We start from the raw sequence: 14,548 nt of genomic DNA, 5'->3' as shown, positions 1-14,548 counted from the left end.
CACATTAGTTTGTTGCATAAAATTGGGACACACTTCAACATACCTTGTAAAGATGAAAACAGCAACAAAAATAGGAAAGAGGAAAAAACAAACTGGCCAGTCACGCATCTTGCATTGTTGGAAAAGTGAAAGCAGCCATGATGGCCCGAGAGCAAGGTGAGCAAAGGCTGCCAACTTTGCAGGTTGTTAGAGTGTGACTGTGTGCACATTTGTCTTTAATGTATGAGTAATTACCTACAAGTGAGTTAGCTGCAGGACAACCAGGGTTAGCAGCATCAGTGTCTGAAAACAAGCACAGCTTTATGTACAGCATGGCAGTGTGCAGAGAAAGGTCCAGAGGCTTTTACTGTCAGATGCAATGAAATATTAAGTTCATTAAAATCAGTACACTGCATTACATAATTAATGTTCGGTATCCTCTTATTCAGACAATTAGTCAATGGTGTCATAATAACCAATGAGAATTTATTAGCACCCGTGTTTCCTTGACTCACAGCATACAATGATCCTTTGTGCCTTTAGTTTTAGAGAAACCTTTGCAATTAATGAAATGATGACAGATAAAACACACTCAACAGACGGTACAGAGGAGACAAACATTCGGGAATAATTACAGTATTCTTGCTTTCATGTGAAGCTGGTAGAAAACCACATTACGACATGTAGTAAAATATGCAATAATAAAAGATGATACAGCTAAAGCAAGTGCTGTATTTATGGCACAGACACACTCCCACAAATATTGTTAATGCTTAGAGTCATAATTCTGCCTCTTTCTGCAGGTGTTAGTGATTCATGTCTGGACAATGTGAGCATCATGGCCAAGCTGACTCCATCAGATCACACACTTGAGATTTTCCACACAGTTTTCAGTAATAAATCTATGATGCATATGCTGAATATATGAAAGATGATTTTGGTTAAAGTTTCAAAGCGAACAGAATAAAAAAATCTTTAATCGTAGAATCAGTGAGGAATGAACCCCAGAGTGAGGCAGTGAGGTTGTGGATGTGTTGCTGGTCTCTGTGTGCGACAGCCAGCTCCACTCAGGAGTCAGGAAATCAATTTGCTGTTAACCTGACTCAAAGAGTGGACTGGAAATGGAAACACACATCGGGATTTCTGGGATCTTCACAGTGACGGGTTTGATGAAGGTGTGCCATGATGATGCTCTGGCTTTATACTAATCAGCATTCTGAATTGACAGTATTGTTACTATAATAGTCAATGTTGTTATTATGCAACAAATTAGTTGGATTACTTAAAATAAACACAGAAAAATATGCAAATCAAAGAAATGTTAATGAAAATATAGAATTAAAAATATATTAAACTAAGAGGCAACCAAGAACAGCATTTCATTGTAATTATAAAAGAGCAGTAATGTGAATGTTAATAATCTTATTAATGTTATATTTTGATGTTTGTTTAAAAAACTAATTGAGAAAGCAATAGTATCATGTCCATCAATTCAATTTGTTAGATGTGATCAAGTAGCGCCATCTATGGGCGGAAGTACGTCATTGCGTCTCACCCACTGCACCGACTCACCCCTTCGCTGCTGCAAAACAAACTACAGGCCGGAGTACTGATTGCCGCTGAAAAAGGACAAATAATCTGAACAAAATGTCTGACATGGAAGATGATTTCATGTGCGACGATGAAGAAGACTACGACTTGGTATTTGAAACAGATATGACTCATATTTCATGCATATTTCAGTTGTTTATCCGCTGAGCGCTAACAGAAGTGCCGGGCTAGCTCATGTTAGCCGGTGGCTTACATCAAGCAGTCAGTTGATACATCTTTGTAGGTTCTTAGATCGCTAAGAGTTGTTATTACCAACCGATCATCTGTGTTGTATTAGTAAATAGCAAACACGGACAGATGGTTGTGGGTGCATGGTTTAAGTTGTTACTAATTTTAAAATGTCATTAAAGGGCAGGCAATATCAAACCATGCTGTTGGCTAACTGAACATTAGCTTAGGCTTCTAGTCATTTAGCCTCGCGTTAGCTAGCTAAGTGTTTTTAGCAAACTTTATTGAAATCAAAAGTGTAATTTGTAATTTGATATGCCCTTGCTCTCAACTTTAGGAATACTCAGAGGATAGTAATTCGGAGCCAAATGTGGACCTGGAGAACCAGTATTACAATTCCAAAGCCTTGAAGGAGGACGATCCCAAAGCAGCCCTCAGTAGTTTCCAAAAGGTGGAGTTGCACTTCAGAAAGATAATCCGTGTATTTTTAAGTGCAGCATAAAAACTAGAACATTCAGTGAAGTTTAATAATATTTGCTTTGTTCAGGTATTGGAACTAGAGGGTGAGAAAGGTGAATGGGGGTTTAAAGCACTTAAACAGATGATTAAAATCAACTTTAAGCTGGTGAGTTACATGACACGTTGCTCATTTGAATGTTTTTATGCTAATCCCATTAAGGCATAGTCTTTCTGTAATGTTTCTGTATGTATCTACTCTGTAGACCAACTTTCCAGAAATGATGAACCGGTACAAGCAGCTTCTCACGTACATCCGAAGTGCTGTCACCAGGAACTATTCAGAAAAGTCTATCAACTCCATTCTAGATTACATATCTACCTCTAAACAAGTATGGGTCCAAGACTGGAGATTCGTATGTTGTGTCTTTGCTCCAGTTCCTCTCTGGAATAGCTTGTCTGTGTTCACAGATGGACTTGCTGCAGGAGTTCTACGAAACCACACTAGAGGCTTTGAAAGATGCAAAAAATGACAGATTGTGGTTTAAAACTAACACAAAGGCATGCACATCTTCATCTTTGACATTCTTTTTTCTTATTTCCTACTATGACCATTCTGTTTATAATTGTCTTTCTTGCAGCTGGGAAAGCTGTACTTGGAAAGAGAAGAGTATGGAAAACTGCAGAAAATCCTGAGGCAACTTCATCAGTCATGTCAGGTAGTTACTTTTTCTAATTAGACATTAGATATGGCAAAAATGCCATTATTTTGGTATTATTTAAACACATTTTTTTTGAAACACACTTTTTTTTGCTAATTACTGACAACCCCCACATTATTTTCTCATGCAAAAATGTCTCTAAAAGAAAATAATTAAGTATGTGTATATATATATATATATATATATATATATATATATATATATATATATATATAAGCAGAGTTTGACACCAAATGAGCTACTTTGTCAGGGTAGTCTTATTCTTCTGCTTACCAAGATAACAAGAATAACCATGTATGATGTGAATATTCTTTATTTTCCTAAATGCAGACGGATGATGGTGAGGATGACTTGAAGAAAGGCACACAGCTCCTGGAGATCTATGCTTTGGAAATCCAAATGTACACTGCACAGAAAAACAACAAGAAATTGAAAGCATTGTATGAGCAGTCCCTTCATATTAAATCTGCCATCCCCCACCCACTTATCATGGGCGTTATTAGAGGTACAAACACTGGCTCATTTGTTACTAAAACAATAATTTGTCTCACTTGTGACTTCATCATTATGATGTGCCATATGATTCTGTGTAACATATGCTAATTTTCTCCCAACCAGAGTGCGGAGGGAAGATGCATCTGAGGGAGGGTGAGTTTGAGAAGGCTCACACAGACTTCTTTGAGGCCTTTAAAAACTATGATGAGTCTGGAAGTCCGAGAAGGACAACATGCCTCAAGTACCTGGTCTTAGCAAATATGCTGATGAAGTCTGGAATAAACCCCTTTGACTCGCAAGAGGTATGAGAGCAGTCTACGTAATGTTGGGTGTTGGATTTTAGCAAACACGTGTTTACTGTTTAAGCAAATGAGAGGCTAGCTAGTCTAATTTCTAATCGAGAATGAGTTGTTTAAATATCAACCTGGTCACCATTGACTTCAGTTTATTTGGGGATTTAAGCCTTAATTTTATTAATTTTTTTTTCTTCTAAAGGCTAAACCATACAAAAATGATCCAGAGATCCTAGCAATGACAAACTTAGTAAGGTAAGTTTTTATTTTTAAATGTTTGTCCTTAAATTTAGAGAATGAAATGTTGGTAGAGTCCAAACATCGCTGGCTCAGGGTTACTGTTTGCTAGGTGGATCTGACTCACACTTCTTTCTTCAGAGGCTAAATCTTCCCTGAGTGCTACTGTGGACATGTTCTTCCCCAGATTCACAAAAACTCTTGTGGACACACACACATGCACCCATACACACTAGCAAGTAGACCTTTCCTGGGAGGCTGAGGAGTGTGATCCGCCTGTAGCTGGAACCCATCATATGGTCAGCTGAGGGGCCTCCATCTCACATCTACGCCACAGGCTCTGTCCCTGATAATCACGTGATGTTGCAGAGGCATGTCAGCTAAGTCAGTCCTACAAATTAAATGCCCGTGATTACCTTGGATGGACCTTGTCAGCTCATTTAACTCCACCACCTCATCAATAGGGTTGGGCATCGTTTGAAATTGAACCATTCCAGTTCCAATTCTAATTCCTCGTTCCGATTCCTATCGATTTCTGATTCCGATTCTTTCAAGAAGCAGGATTCAAAAACATTACATGTTTCAAATGAGCCAGCTAACCATAGGTCTGACTTCATGAAATAATCTGAACTTCAACATGAATTTAAATTCTTTGAACAATTCCATCACCTTAATTTAGACAAAAACGTGTTTTCAAGAAAAAAAGCCTGCAGCCCAATCGGTGTGTTTGTTTCTGACCACAACCGAAGTATGGGAACTAAAGAAGCCTCTAGCACGAGAAGCTAAGTGTCTCCAACATAACCAGAGAAGTCCAGCTGTTTTCAACAAAATCTCTCAGGATGACCATGTCTAGGATGACTGAGAATCTAAATGCTGCAGCAACAATTAAGTCAAAAGAGAAACTGAAACTTAAAAGCTCACCTCACACAACCTGGAGTTTAAAACTCGTATTAAATCCACTGTGACACATCTTTATGAGCTTCCTCCACGTCTTCTTTTTCGTTGTAGGATGCAAACTTGCATCACTTCATCACTCACAGAGTCAACAGATGCGTTTGTTTACATTTTTGTAAAGTAGGACCGACCGACAGCTGGTACGATCGGCTCTGAAAGGCATTCATCAGAATTTGCAGATCACTTTTTTCTTTTCTGGGAGATCGGCCACAGATTATTTTTCCAGTGAGCGGACTGGGAATCAAAACTATGAATCAAAATGTAAACATTTGAACATTTCTGGGGAAAACTGACAGTTAGCCCCGGTTCCAGACAATGCTCAAACCTACTCATCAATGGGGGACTTCGGCTGGGTACTGTGGGAAGCTGGTCCTGTTTTCATGAAAGGCTTTCTGGACCACTCTTTCTCTTGCCCCAGCTAGCCTTGGGAAACTCTTCTGAGACTTTGACATACAGTGGTGTGAAAAACTATTTGCCCCCTTCCTGATTTCTTATTCTTTTGCATGTTTGTCACACAAAATGTTTCTGATCATCAAACACATTTAACCATTAGTCAAAGATGACACAAGTAAACACAAAATGCAGTTTTGAAATGATGGTCTTTATTATTTAGGGAGAGAACAAAATCCAACCCTACATTGCCCTGTGTGAAAAAGTAATTGTCCCCCTTGTTAAAAAATAACCCAACTGTGGTGTTTCACACCTGAGTTCAATATCTGTAGCCACCCCCAAGCCTGATTACTGCCACACCTGTTTCAATCAAGAAATCACTTAAATATGAGCTGCCTGACACAGAGAAGTAGACCAAAAACACCTCAAAAGCTATACATTATGCCAAGATCTAGGGCTGCACAATATATCGAAAAATTATCGTCATCGGGATAACAGGACATGCGAACAAAACAAAGGAGATGATTTTAGACTTCAGAAGAAACAGGGTGGAGTCAAACACTGTTTCCATCATGGGAGAAGAAGTGGAAGTGGTTGAGGAACACAAATACCTTGGAGTTCACCTGGACAACAGACTGGACTGGAGAAAGAGCAGCGAAGCTGTTAACAAGAAGGGGCACAGCAGACTGCACTTCTTGAGGATGCTTAGGTCCTTCAATGTCTGTAGTAAGATGCTGCACATATTCTACAAGTCTGTTGTTGAGAGTGTAATCTCTTCAGCCATCGTCTGTTGGGGTAGCAGCATCAGAAGCAGGGACCTGAAAAGGCTCAACAGCCTAATAAAAAAGGCTGGTTCTGTTCTGGGGACGACTGTGGAACCACTGGAGGAGATAATGCAAAGAAGGATTCTCCAGAGAATCAAGAAAATTATGGACAACCCTGAGCATTCTCTTCACAAGACTGTCCGACAACGGAAGAGTGTCTTCAGTCAGAGGCTTCTTCAGTTTCGCTGCAATACTGACCGCTACTGGAGATCCTTCCTGCCAATAGCCATTATAATATACAATAACTCTTTGACGACTTGATTATTATTATTATCCTGAGCTACTACAGCAATCAATTTCCCTCTGGGATTAATAAAGTATTTTTGAATTGAATTTGAATTGAATTGAATTGATAGGCCCATCGCAAAGCACGTCAAAAACGGAGATAAATGTTTGGTTCAAACATTTCCATCCGTGTCATACATCAGCTTTTTGTAAACCAGCTCTGTTTTTTACGCGGAAGTATTATTTGACCAATCAAATGTAGCCCCTCTGATATGCGGCCAATCAGATGGGTCCGTTAACGTAATACGCCCGCCCCCTACGTAGACCCTTACCCCCAAATTCCACTACCTCCGCTCCTCTCCGACACGAACGCCGGAGCAAAATCGGTCCCGTTCTAGTCAATCAGAGCAATTCCACTACTGCGGCCGTGCTCCGACAGTGCGGCGCCGTGCGCTGCCCTCTGTTCCGGCGTCCGGCAAAAATAGAATTGATCCTATTTTTGCCGGACGCAGGAGCACCTCCGCAGTAAATGGACAGAAATCACAACCGCCCAACAGGAAAAGGAGCAAGCACAACTTCCGTTTTTCACAATAAATCGATAAACAAAAGGCATTTTTTGTTTCATATGCACAGGTTTAACAACTTTTAACAACTATCAATGGCGGCTGAAGTTTAAATGCACAAAAGTAAGCCATAAATACAGTTTCCACTATCAAAGTAGTCACACTTTGTTGATCCAAACACTGCTGATGTCTCAACACAAATGATGGGCAGATTAAACAGTTCATGCCGATGCTTCTCCCACACAACGGGTGTTTGGATCTAACTTCCGCGTTTATTGCTCGGACTGTATCGCAAGATCTCGAAAATCCCGCGCATGCTTGTTTGCCCACCTCAGATCTCCGCGACGGAGCGGAGCCGTTGTAGAGCGGGTACCAGTAAAAATTGAGTTCGGAAGCGAGCGGCTGCGGAAGGCGGGGGCGGACCGGAGCGGAGGTAGTGGAATTTTGGGGTTACCCCCAAATTCCACTACCTCCGCTCCGCTCCGACACGAACGCCGGAGCAAAATCGGTCCCGTTCTAGTCAATCAGAGCAATTCCACTACTGCGGCCGTCCTCCGGCAGTGCGGCGCCGTGCGCCGCCCTCTGTTCCGGCGTCTGGCAAAAATAGAATCGATCCTATTTTTGCCGGACGCCGGAGCACCTCCGCAGTAAATGGACAGAAATCACAAACGCCCAACAGGAAAAGGAGCGAGCACAACTTCCGTTTTTCACAGTAAATCGATAAACAAAAGGCGTTTTTTGTTTCATATGCACAGGTTTAACAACTTTTAACAACTATCAGTGGCGGCTGAAGTTTAAATGTACAAAAGTAAGCCATAAATACAGTTTCCACTATCAAAGTAGTCACACTTTGTTGATCCAAACACTGCTGATCTCTCAACACAAATGATGGGCAGATTAAACAGTTCATTTCGATGCTTCTCCCACACAATGGGTGTTTGGATCTAACTTCCGCATTTATTGCTCGGACTGTATCGCAAGATCTCGAAAATCCCGCGCATGCTTGTTTGCCCACCTCAGGTCTCCGCACCGGAGCGGAGCCGTTGTACAGCGAGTACCAGTAAAAATTGAGTTCGGAAGCGAGCGGCTGCGGAAGGCGGGGGCGGAGGTAGTGGAATGTGGGGGTTACTCCAAAATTCCACTATCTCCGCTCCGCACCCGCTTTCCGCTGCCGCTCACTTCCCTTGTTCGTCATGCTGGCTCAGATTAACGAACGCACTTTGTGCTGAGGTTTCTGGAATCAGCGCTGCCTCAAGGGAACGGCGCCGCTAACTCAGTTTGGGTGATGCTTTCCATCCTAAGGGTCTACGTAGGGGGCGGGCGTATTACGTGAACGGTCCCATCTGATTGGCCGCATATCAGAAGGGCTACATTTGATTGGTCAAATAATACTTCAGCGTAAAAAACAGCTGGTTTACCAAAAGCTGATGTATGACACGGATGGAAATGTTGAACCAAACATTTATCGCCGTTTTTGACGTGCTTTGCGATGGGCCTATCGCATGTCCTGTTATCCCGATGATGATAATTTTTCGATATATTGTGCAGTCCTAGGGCAAATAGTTTTTCACACCACTGTAACTCCTAGGATCATTAAGATTTTCAAATTCCTCCACCAAGGAGGAGACTTTTGTCAAGAGTTTTCACAGTATCTTTCAGAGAGAATAACATAATTGCTTTTAAGTTTTGTTATGCATCTGCTACCTTATTTCCCATGTTTGCATGGCTTACCGCCACTTTCTGCATTGCCTTGGTTTCCATGGATATATTTTAGGATTGTATTACATAAACAATAGACCAAGAATGCTCAAACCATCACAAACGTGGTGTTAACGACAAAGTGTTTTGCAATGTGTTTGACGACAGTTGACATGAGAGGTTTTGTGAGGGTCACAGAGACAAAAGTATGTAATAAACCAACTGAAGCTGCTTCCTTTTCCAGCGCCTACCAGAACAATGACATCACTGAATTTGAGAAAATCTTGAAAACAAATCACAGCAACATAATGGACGACCCCTTTATAAGAGAGCACATAGAGGGTGAGTTTGTCAATGGATTTCAGTGTTTTTGTATGAGGAATGTTTTTAGCTGATTGTGTAATGTTATGTTTCAGAACTGTTGCGTAACATCAGAACTCAAGTACTTATCAAACTCATCAAACCATACACAAGAATACACATCCCTTTCATTTCTAAGGTGAGTCTCTGTTACTGGAAGTGACTTCATCCGCCATGCTTCCTTTGTTGTCTCGCTGCCTTGAAGGATTACAGGGTATCCGCGAGTCCTTGAAAAGTCTTAAATTTACTTTTCCAAATTTAAGGCCTTGAAAATCCTTAAAAATGACAAATTATCCTTAAATACAGTTTCCAAAGGTCTTAAATTACCAAAGACCCAATAAACAAGATTATTTTATTTCTATGAAATTTTTGTGAATGTCTAGTTAGTGTTCAGCATTTTTTGTTTATGCTATTGGCAAAAGCGGAACCGTACACATTCAGTTGGTTGTGAAAGGGTTTTTTTTTTTTTAGATGAGCACATTAGCTGCTTAAGCTAGTGGGAGCTTGCGCCACGGGGAAGTGCAAGTTTAATGGTAAATGGATGGCTAATCCTACATTCGCGACGTGGTTAGCACCGGTTCCAGGCAATAGCTGGAAATTATTGCAGAAATTTAATTTTAAAAATTAGCTTAAATTTGGTCAAAGTGGCCTTAAAAAGGGTCTTAAAATGTCTTAAATTTGGCTCCCTTAAACCTGCAGATACCCTGGATCATCAGATGAGCATTTATGCTCATGGTTATACATGTGAATTACTTTTAAATGATTATTTATACTCTTTAAAAACAGATAAGTAAAAGTTTTAACTTTGTTAGATGCTGTACTTTGGGGCAAACTAAGCTCTTAATTGTTTAAACCTTGCTGATTGCCAAGACAACAATCCAATATAATGACTAAAACTCAGCGCTCACAAAGTTTGACTCTTTCAGTAGTGCACAAAAACAAAACAGATGTTGTAGCTCTTGAGCACTTTACTCAGGTTGTCTTTAATAAAAACATACAAACATGATTGTAAAATTACCTGACACTGACAAAAAAAATCTGATATTTCAAGATTCTTTATTAGGTTACCGTAGGGCTGAGCGATACGGCTTAAAATCAGTATCACAATATATTTGGGATTTCACCTCGATAACGATAAATGGACGATAACAACTACAGGTATGCGCAGAAACAAAAGTTGTCCACTAGATGGGGCTGTCACATGTGTTAAGTTGAGTCATTTTTACGTGACTCAAGGTAGTGCAGCTTCTTAAAGGGACATACACACATCTTTTTATTTTTTTTATTAGTAAATTTGTTGGCATGGAAAAAATTATCACAATAAGAGTCAGAAATTTCGATAATGATAAATTTTCGATGGCCATCCATTGATAAAGTCTTACTTGAACACAAAAATACTGCTTGCTTGCTTGCAATGATTTAGGTATCTACTGCCCCCTATCGCAAGGGAAAATACACACTGTCACTTTAAGGGGCACTGTAAGGAATTTTTATTTACTTAAAACTACAGATGAAAACAAAAATATATAATTTATTTTGAGATGGTATAATTATTTGCTGTGTGTTAATTGTACTTCAGCCTGTGTTTTATTTTTATTTTTTTGTAGTATATTATTATTATTATAGTCTGTTTACATAGTTATTTGTGTTGGATGATTGGTCCACAAGTTTATGCATTTCTGTAGTGATTGTAAAAAAAATTTTTTTTGTGTATTCAGGAGCTGAACATTGATGTGTGTGATGTGGAGAGTCTGCTGGTGCAGTGCATCTTGGATAAGTATGCTTATTCTTTGTGTTCTCATTATAAAAACACCCCCTTCCTGATTTTAGAGTATTTCCTGTTAGTTTGAGCCCTTTGTTCGTAAACGAGGGATGGTGTGTGAAATGTCTCTTCAGCTCTAAATGAAGCTGTACCTAATGATAAAACTCTTGAAGGTGTTTTTTAAATGAATATTTCTGATTATAATCGGTCACTCAGAGTTTTTCATGCGGGCTGAACATGAAAATAGTCTCCTACGCCTATGTCCTCAGGGCCTGAAATTCACTGCGTGATCACGGGTATTGCGCGTTATATAGTCGCTTCTCGCAAATCTAGTTTTATAATGCGGGAAAGTCCCGCACAGCCTGCAGCGAGTGTGGACGTTGTATCGGAGCTATTAAAATCCCACAACATCGAACCCGTTCTTCATCTTGGTGATTGGCGGCGCGCGGGTTGTTTTTTTTCCTCCTCTTATCAAAATACGAGCTCAGTCCCTTGCTAGCAGCAAAGCAGTGCTTCGGTTGTCGGATTTAACGCCTGCACGCAGACATGGACCGCTGGTTAAAACGGAAATCTAACTACGAAGGGGAACCTGCTCCCAAAAAAACTACAAGAAATCCCCAGCGCGGAAGGCAGCGAGGGAGGAGGCGCTGGAGGCAGGGCGGGAGGCAGCGCTGATTCCAGCGATGCTGTGAATGAGACAGATCCTCCAGACTTTCAAAAAGGTAGCATCACTGAAAGTAACGTTAGTAAGCTTCCGAAAGATAAGTTTCAAGCTAACTGGCTCAGACTGTATCCCTGGCTTGAAAATAATAATGGTGAAATGAACTGCTCCATTTGTAAAATGTTCGGTTTTGTGCCTTTTGCAAGTCAATGCTACAAAACATCAATTTTACGCCGTCACGCTGATGGTGTGTCTCACACTGCAGCAATAAAAAGAAAACGTGAGGCGGATTCAGCAAAAAATGTAATGGCCAAAGCTATCGAAGATGCACATTTACAGTCTGCTGCAGAAATGAAGGGGCTCCTAAAAGCTGCATATTTTAATGCAAAAAATGAAATGGCAAAAGCTAAATTTTGCCATGTGGTTAAATTCCTGAAAGAAATGGAGTGTCCTGCTTTCAGAAAACTTACAGAAACATCAAGTTATGGTAGCTTCGTCAATAAAAAAGGACTGTCAGAAATGCAGCAAGCTATTGCAAGCACACTTGTGGAAGATGTTGACAAAGCTGTTGAAAGAAGTCCCGTGTCTTCATTAATATTGGATGAATCTACTGACATTAGTAACACCAAACAACTGATTATCTATGTCAGATTCATAGATGACAACAAGGTCAAAACAAAACTGATAAGGAATTCTGCAATTGCTGATGGAAGAGCAGACACTATTGTTGAAGATTTCGGAAAGTTTATGTTTCTTTTTTTAACTTCTGTGTGAGGAAAGAAATCAGGCAGAGGAGATGAAACAAAGAAAGGGACAAAAGCAATGAAGATGAGAATGCTGCAGGAGTCCAATGAAAGCTGCTTATAAACGTGATGTAAGGTATGATTAGTACAACATAAGACTGCACATTCGGTAATCCCCCCCCCCCCCCCCCCCATATAAATTCCCCTTGTACAGACATATGTGAGGGGGGAATTCCCCCCCCCCCCCCTGTTTGTAGAAGTGAATTTCAGGCCCTGGTCCTGCATTAGCTTCTGATAGAAAATAGACGGTGAAACTCTAGGATTTGAAAAGCCTGACAGATTTACGTCACATTGTCCTTTAACATTCGTGGACTCGCCCATCTTGACTCGCATTGGGGACGGCTGTTGTTGGTTTATCGCCCAGAAAACCGCGGAGAACATCTCAACTAGCAGAAGCCAACTGTTAGCATTAGCAGCTCCACCATACGGCAGAAGTTCTCTATGTTTTTGTTTTATTTGTGGAGATAAAACATCATTGTTGCAAAGTAAACTTAGTCAGTGGTAGTGTCATGTTGCTGTTGGCCAATCAAAGGTGAGATGTCCAAACATCAGGAAGTAAGACTCCAAATCCTGTCATCTGAAGTTCGATCTTCTAGATCAGTTGTTCTCAATCCTGGTCCTGGAGGGCCAGTATCCAGCACATGTTAGTGGTTTCTCTGCTCCAACACACTTGATTCAGTGGTTGAAGCAGTTGTGCAGCAGCTCATCAAACTCTGAGGAAGCTTGTTAATTACCTGCTGATCTAAATCAGGCATGTTGAAACAGGGTTACAACTAAAACATTCTGGATACCGGCCCTCGAAGTTCGGAAATGAATACCACTTTTCTAGATCCTGAGACAGCTGCACCAGGGCTTTTTGTATCCAGAGTACAACTTAGAAGGCATTTATCCCTGCTAGAGACCTCTGCAGATGTATAAATGAATTTAGTGGACCACACTTTTAAGTATCTAAATGTAAGGCAGGTCCCATGGTGCTTGTTCTTCTTTTTTATTTTATTTTTTTTCCTTATCACACCTTACTACAGACTTGTTCAGACTATAAAACCCTGTTCTTAACTTTCCACGTGGTCTGCTGTTTACAGCATTACGTTCCAGCTCTTCGGTTCACTGATGTCAGTGATTAAGGAATTAGGAAGTGAAAACTCTTATTACTGTAACTTTACTTATTAATAATGCCAAACGTTTTGTCATCATTTGTTCTTTTAATGGAATCTGGTGTACCTTACTGCCTAAGGCGTATTGTGATTATAAAGCCAAAGTTTAAAAAATACTTGTATTATTTGAACCTACATTATTTACTTATGTTATTTTAATAAGTACTGTTCATTTTTATAGCACTATCCACGGACGGATTGACCAGGTCAACCAGCTGCTAGAACTGGACTACCAGAAAAGAGGCGGAGCTCGCTACACAGCTTTAGACAAATGGACAAATCAGCTGAACTCCTTGAACCAAGCCATCGTCAGCAAGCTCACATGATGGCATGTCAGATCGGGAGATGAGGAAAATGGCATGATTGAATACATCAGTAACATTTGCTACAGTGCTTCTTTAAGTATATTTCCTCTGACAAGAAACACAGCACGGATTTTAAGAATGCATCAGATTAACAAAGACTTCACAAATCCTAAGAAAGTGCTTTTTTCTTCTTTTTTTTGTCCCGTTGAGGAGAAATCACTGGTTCCTGTTTTTGCTCTTCATGTTGTTTGGCAGATTCTTCCATGTGCTGCAGACAGTTGTCCCATTTGTATAAAATAAAAAAGTTCAAAAGTGTATGACGGTGTGTACACAACATTTTAATGTATATTGTTGCCTGTTGGTAATAAACTGATTTCTCTCAGCACTAAAAGGAACTTTTTTCTTTTATTGACCACAGGGTTTGAAATGTGCATGTTAGACCTTTCAATTTGATATTTTTATTTATAAAAAAACTAAATGTTCAAGAGCAATGTTATTTTATTCCAAAATAGTTTGGTTTTTGGACTAATTCCAAAACTGTTGTGAGTTCAGTCTGAAGTGTTGTTTACGTGTTAGGGGCACATTTTAATGCAAGGCATGTTTTGTTTACATCAAAATCACGATATTTCTCAAAACTATTAATATGCATGTTCCTGTAAATGGTATTTACCAAAAAGAAGACATAAAAAATAGCTTTTTTTTTTCAAACATTTGTACTTTAACTTTGACTTCCTTGGGAGGGGGGGGTGTGTAAAAATGTATTTGCTTAAACATTTAATTTCTATAAAACAATATCTCTTTTATTTAGCTAATGTGTAATCAATCATTTTGTAAATTTACTATTAAAAATATCTGAAGATGTTTTTGATCATTTAAGATAGTTTCAAG

At 39.9% G+C, this 14,548-nt stretch overlaps 1 protein-coding gene across 1 annotated transcript; it reads left to right on the top strand.

Moving 5' to 3' along the window:
* Positions 1–1,521: 1,521 nt before the first annotated feature.
* cops2 (COP9 signalosome subunit 2) lies at positions 1,522–14,051 on the top strand. The gene is made up of 13 exons (XM_070554865.1): positions 1,522–1,680; positions 2,096–2,209; positions 2,306–2,383; positions 2,481–2,606; positions 2,686–2,775; positions 2,856–2,933; positions 3,267–3,441; positions 3,555–3,733; positions 3,927–3,979; positions 8,860–8,957; positions 9,032–9,114; positions 10,694–10,752; positions 13,537–14,051. The coding sequence occupies exons 1-13, from the start codon at positions 1,627–1,629 to the stop codon at positions 13,679–13,681; spliced, it is 1,332 nt and encodes a 443-aa protein (XP_070410966.1). The 5' UTR covers positions 1,522–1,626; the 3' UTR covers positions 13,682–14,051.
* Positions 14,052–14,548: the final 497 nt, after the last annotated feature.

The sequence above is a fragment of the Nothobranchius furzeri genome, chromosome 9 (assembly GCF_043380555.1).
Source record: "Nothobranchius furzeri strain GRZ-AD chromosome 9, NfurGRZ-RIMD1, whole genome shotgun sequence".
In the NCBI taxonomy this organism is placed as follows: Eukaryota; Metazoa; Chordata; class Actinopteri; order Cyprinodontiformes; family Nothobranchiidae; genus Nothobranchius; species Nothobranchius furzeri.
The sequence above is the reverse complement of the archived record's forward strand: the minus strand, read 5'-3'. Positions and strand labels throughout refer to the sequence as shown.